General features: G+C 59.1%; 2 protein-coding genes across 2 annotated transcripts in view; both read left to right on the top strand.

Moving 5' to 3' along the window:
- Positions 1 to 2607, top strand: part of PAIP2B (poly(A) binding protein interacting protein 2B) — an 11158-nt gene extending 8551 nt beyond the window's left edge. Inside the window, exon 4 of the mRNA XM_009290671.2 lies at positions 472 to 2607. Coding sequence (XP_009288946.1) covers positions 472 to 528 — 57 coding nt within the window. The 3' untranslated portion in view covers positions 529 to 2607. The remainder of the gene's footprint in view (positions 1 to 471) is intronic.
- A 321-nt stretch (positions 2608 to 2928) lies between these two features.
- The window catches only part of TEX261 (testis expressed 261), a 26006-nt gene continuing 25112 nt past the window's right edge, over positions 2929 to 3822 (top strand). The window contains exon 1 of the mRNA XM_009290708.1: positions 2929 to 3150. Coding sequence (XP_009288983.1) covers positions 2929 to 3150 — 222 coding nt within the window. The remainder of the gene's footprint in view (positions 3151 to 3822) is intronic.

Genomic DNA, 3822 nt, shown 5'->3' with positions numbered 1-3822 from the left:
CGGGAGTGTCGGTGCAAGAGCTGGTGATAATGCACCGGTGACGACGCATTCTGGAGTTTTCCACGAGGCTGTTCGTTTTAGCCGCGTTTCCTAAAGACAAAAGTATCCAGCTTTGCAGAACTTGCTCTCCAGAAGTCGAGGGATGGGGCTGCCGCTCGCGCGTGAGCTGGGCTCTGGTCCCAGGGCAAGCTGGGACTTCTCTTGCCTTTTGGGCAGAGCCGGGGTGTCCTGGCAGGCTGGAGAGGCACGGGAGGACCAGCCAGGTGTGCTCCAGGGGTGCTGAGCGCCCCGAGCCCATAGAGAGGTTTAGAGTGGTGAAAACCTGCTTGCGTGGCTGGAAGAGCATCCTTGGCAAGCGGCTGCCGGGACGGGGCGCCTTCGGGGTGGGGGTCCGCGGAGGGATGCTTGGTGGGGGGGTGCCGGTATTCGGACCGCTGATGGGGCCCCCCCCCCTTCCCTCTTCTCTTCCAGAGCAAAAGCAACTTGAATCCAGACGCCAAGGAGTTTGTGCCCGGCGTGAAGTACTGACCGTCAAGGCAGGCTTTGGAAAGACTGTGTCCCTGCTCCGGGGGAAGGTGGCGGGGGGGAAGCAGGGAAGGGGATCGGCCCCCGGCTGGACTCTGCGCCGTAGCGGAGTTGCTGCAATGTGGCGAAATCTTGCTCTACGCTTCAAGTACCTTTTTTTTCCTTTTTTCTCTTTTTTTTCCCTTTTTTTTAAACTCTCCCTTTGTATCGTCTATCACTTTTTTTTTTTGCCAGTTTTTGCTTTCTAGGACTTGCAGCCCTTAGGTCTGCCCTGGAGTCCAGCACTCCCCCTGCTTCAGAGGCCCATTTCAACGCGCGCTTCAAACCTGCTAGTGGAAAAGCCATGTTTTCTTGTTTAAGTAGAATTTGTAGGGATCCCCCTGCCCGCCTGCTCCCTCCCCAGAGGCGGCGAGCCTGGGCCAGGAGCCGCGCTGGCTTTCCCTGTTTCCGTTAAACAGGATTTCTTTCGCTAAAGGAAAAGTGAAGTGTAACAAGACTGTAAACCCTAAATTCCTCCAAGCAGCAGCCTGCCCCAGCTCGCCGGTAGGTGCTGAACACCAACTCATACGCTTCTCTGCTGGTAGATGAGAGTCCTGCCTGCTTAATCGGTTGCGGGAGCTCTTAGGAGAGACCAGACCCCTCAGACACCACCCCGGCTGTCCTTCCCAAGGGAAGGGCTGCGGGCCTCCCCCTAAAAATTCGTCTTTTTAAAAAATTCCCCCCCCCCCGGCTCTTGAGCTTATCCAGCACTATGGGCTGTGGCTCTGAAGCATCCGTACCTTCCTTTCTCATTGAAATAAATCCGAGAAAAAACGATTAGAGCCCGTTCTCAGCAGAGTGGAGCGGTGGGGAGTTGGTGTCAAGCAGCCTCCCTGGGAGAAGGACCCTCTGCCAAGATGAGTCTGAGCCCCGAGGAGCACCCGCAGACGTAGACAGAGAAGGTGGTGGGCAGCGTCTTCGTGCTGGTCCCTGCGGTGCCCTTTGCTGAGGCTCTGGTGGCGGGTGGCCTTCAAGGCAAAGCCGCCAGAGCGGCTGTTGGTGAGCAGCATCCGTGCCTGTCGGGTGAACTTGCTCTTGGGGACCTCCTTCCCCATCGGCAGGAGCTGGCTGGGCTTCAGCTCCCCGAACCACGGCCCTGGGCGCTCCTGGTATTTTCAATCATGTCCTTAGCGTGGGCTCCTTTGGAGAGCCGGGGTCAGAAATCTGTATCCAGAGGAAGCAGGAGCTCCTCGGTGAGGGGAGTAGCCTAACGATTAAAGTAGTTACTGGCTCTAGTAACGTTTGGGGTGAGTTCTTGCTCATCCGTGTAAATCTCGCCTCCCGGGTGCAGTTACTTCCAGTATTCCCTTTACTTAAACGGAGTAGTTAATGGAGGGGGATTAGAGATCCCTGCGGGGTTTGCAGAGATGGAAGCTAATGGCCACTCGATAGCCGAGGGCTTGCTCCGTCTCCATTAGCTCGGCACAGCAAAGCCGGCGGCCGCAGCTCCCGCCGGCGGCGAGCTCAGCGGGAGGGCCCGGGGTTATCGGACCGCAAACACACTAATGGCGAGCGGAGGTTTGAGCTGATTTAACTCGGCTGCTCTCTGTTACAGTCCGCTCCGTAACTCAACAGATCTCCCGTCTCTGGCTGCCGGTCTTAAAACCAGCACTAAACCCTGACACTACCGCAGCTGGAGCCGGCAGCCTGTTGAAGGTGCCCACCTAAATAGGTGCCCGTCATCTTAAATATTGCTGCCCAGAGGTATGGGTTGGTTTGGGTTGAGTTCTCCTGTTTCCCGGTACAACCCGTGCCTTCAGCGCCTGCGCGGTCGCCTCCAGCTGCCGGAGGCTCCCTCCGCTCCGGGGCCGGAGCTCAGGCCGTGCCCCGGGGCTTTGCGGGACGTGATCCGGGGCGCGGGGAAGGGCAGCTGTACGCTGGGCAAACTTCTTTTGTAGCGGTAGCGCAGTTTCCCCCACACACACACCCCCAGCCCCTTTCTCTGGTTTCTGTTTGATTTCTTACAAAAAAAACCCACCCCCAACCCTCTGACGTGCTGTAAATTTCAGACAATGCGTTATTAAAAATAAACTTTTTGGAACTGAGCAGTGCAGAAGTCTTGCCTGGAGAAGGGGTAGGGTCTCCAACACCAGCTCGTCTGATGTCTCGGCCCCGGCGGGAAGCTCCTGGAGGATTTTCCTCCTTCACCCCCGCGACGGTACCGTTCCCTCCGCTCGGCTCCGCTGCGGGGCCGGCTTCCAGCATCCTCTGCCAGGGGCTGGGGCTCCCATGGAGCTGGCTGGGCAGAGCCTGAAATGGCTGGGGGAGGAAACGGCTCCGGTTTATGCCTGGTCGGGAACTTGGCACCTAGAAAATAAAATTTTAAAAAAAAAATTTGAAAGCCAGGGGAGGAGGATTCCCAGCATGGAGGCCACTGCCTCTTCTGCTGCTTCTTCCCCCGGCTGGACATGGGGTATTGCAAACCCCAGCGCCTGGCCCCACGGCTTCGTCCTGCTGCTGGACGAGGCCATTGCTTGCTGGACGAGGCCGTTGGCGGAGGAGCCTTGCTGGGACACCGTGCCGGCGGAGCCGGGGCACGGAGCAGCCTGCCGTGGCAGAGTGAGCCTGCGGGATCAGCCCCGCTCGGTACGTGAGCTCCGTGCCCGTCCCAGTGCCGCCTGCGCTTCCCAGCCAGTCTTCCTGGAAGGAAGAGGCAGCTTTTGGGTTTGTGCTTTAGGTCAGGCACAGCCCCTTCCCGCTTGTTTTATACGCAAGAAGAAAAAAAAAACAAAAAAAAAAGGGGGCTTTTCTTTTTTCTTCTTCCCTTTTAACTGAAGACCAGCCCCAGGAAAGCTGCTTGAACTCAACGGGGGCAGGACCAGCCCCAGCCTTCCCCTTTCGCCAGGGCCACTGCTCGCTGTTAGCGCCCAGCAGCATCGTGTCCTTCCCCCTCCTCCCCATCGCCGTGGTCCCCGGAGCCGCTGGCAGGAGGTACCCGCACCCCGCTGACTTGGTGCGCGCCCTGGGTACTCAAGGCATCCTCCTTCCTCCTCCTCTTCTTTCTCCTCCCCAGCAGCTCTCCCCTCCTGTTCTGCGTGGGTCCAGCTGCCCCAAGCGCCAGACCCCATCCCTGCCCTTGCCGGCAGGCTCAGCCTCCAGGCAGGCCTGGGCAGCCCCCACGGCCACGGCCGCTGCAGCCCGCTCTCCCCGGGCACCGAAACGGGAACCTTCGAGCTCCATTTTAGTTCATTTTCCAGCAGCCCCACCACGGCTGCGCCGGGGCCGGTTCCTCTCCCCGTGGCCGCCGAGCCATGCTCC

This window comes from Aptenodytes forsteri, unplaced genomic scaffold (assembly GCF_000699145.1).
Source record: "Aptenodytes forsteri isolate BGI_AS27 unplaced genomic scaffold, ASM69914v1 Scaffold236, whole genome shotgun sequence".
NCBI classification, from domain to species: domain Eukaryota; kingdom Metazoa; phylum Chordata; class Aves; order Sphenisciformes; family Spheniscidae; genus Aptenodytes; species Aptenodytes forsteri.
This window is presented reverse-complemented; position numbering and strand designations above follow the sequence as displayed.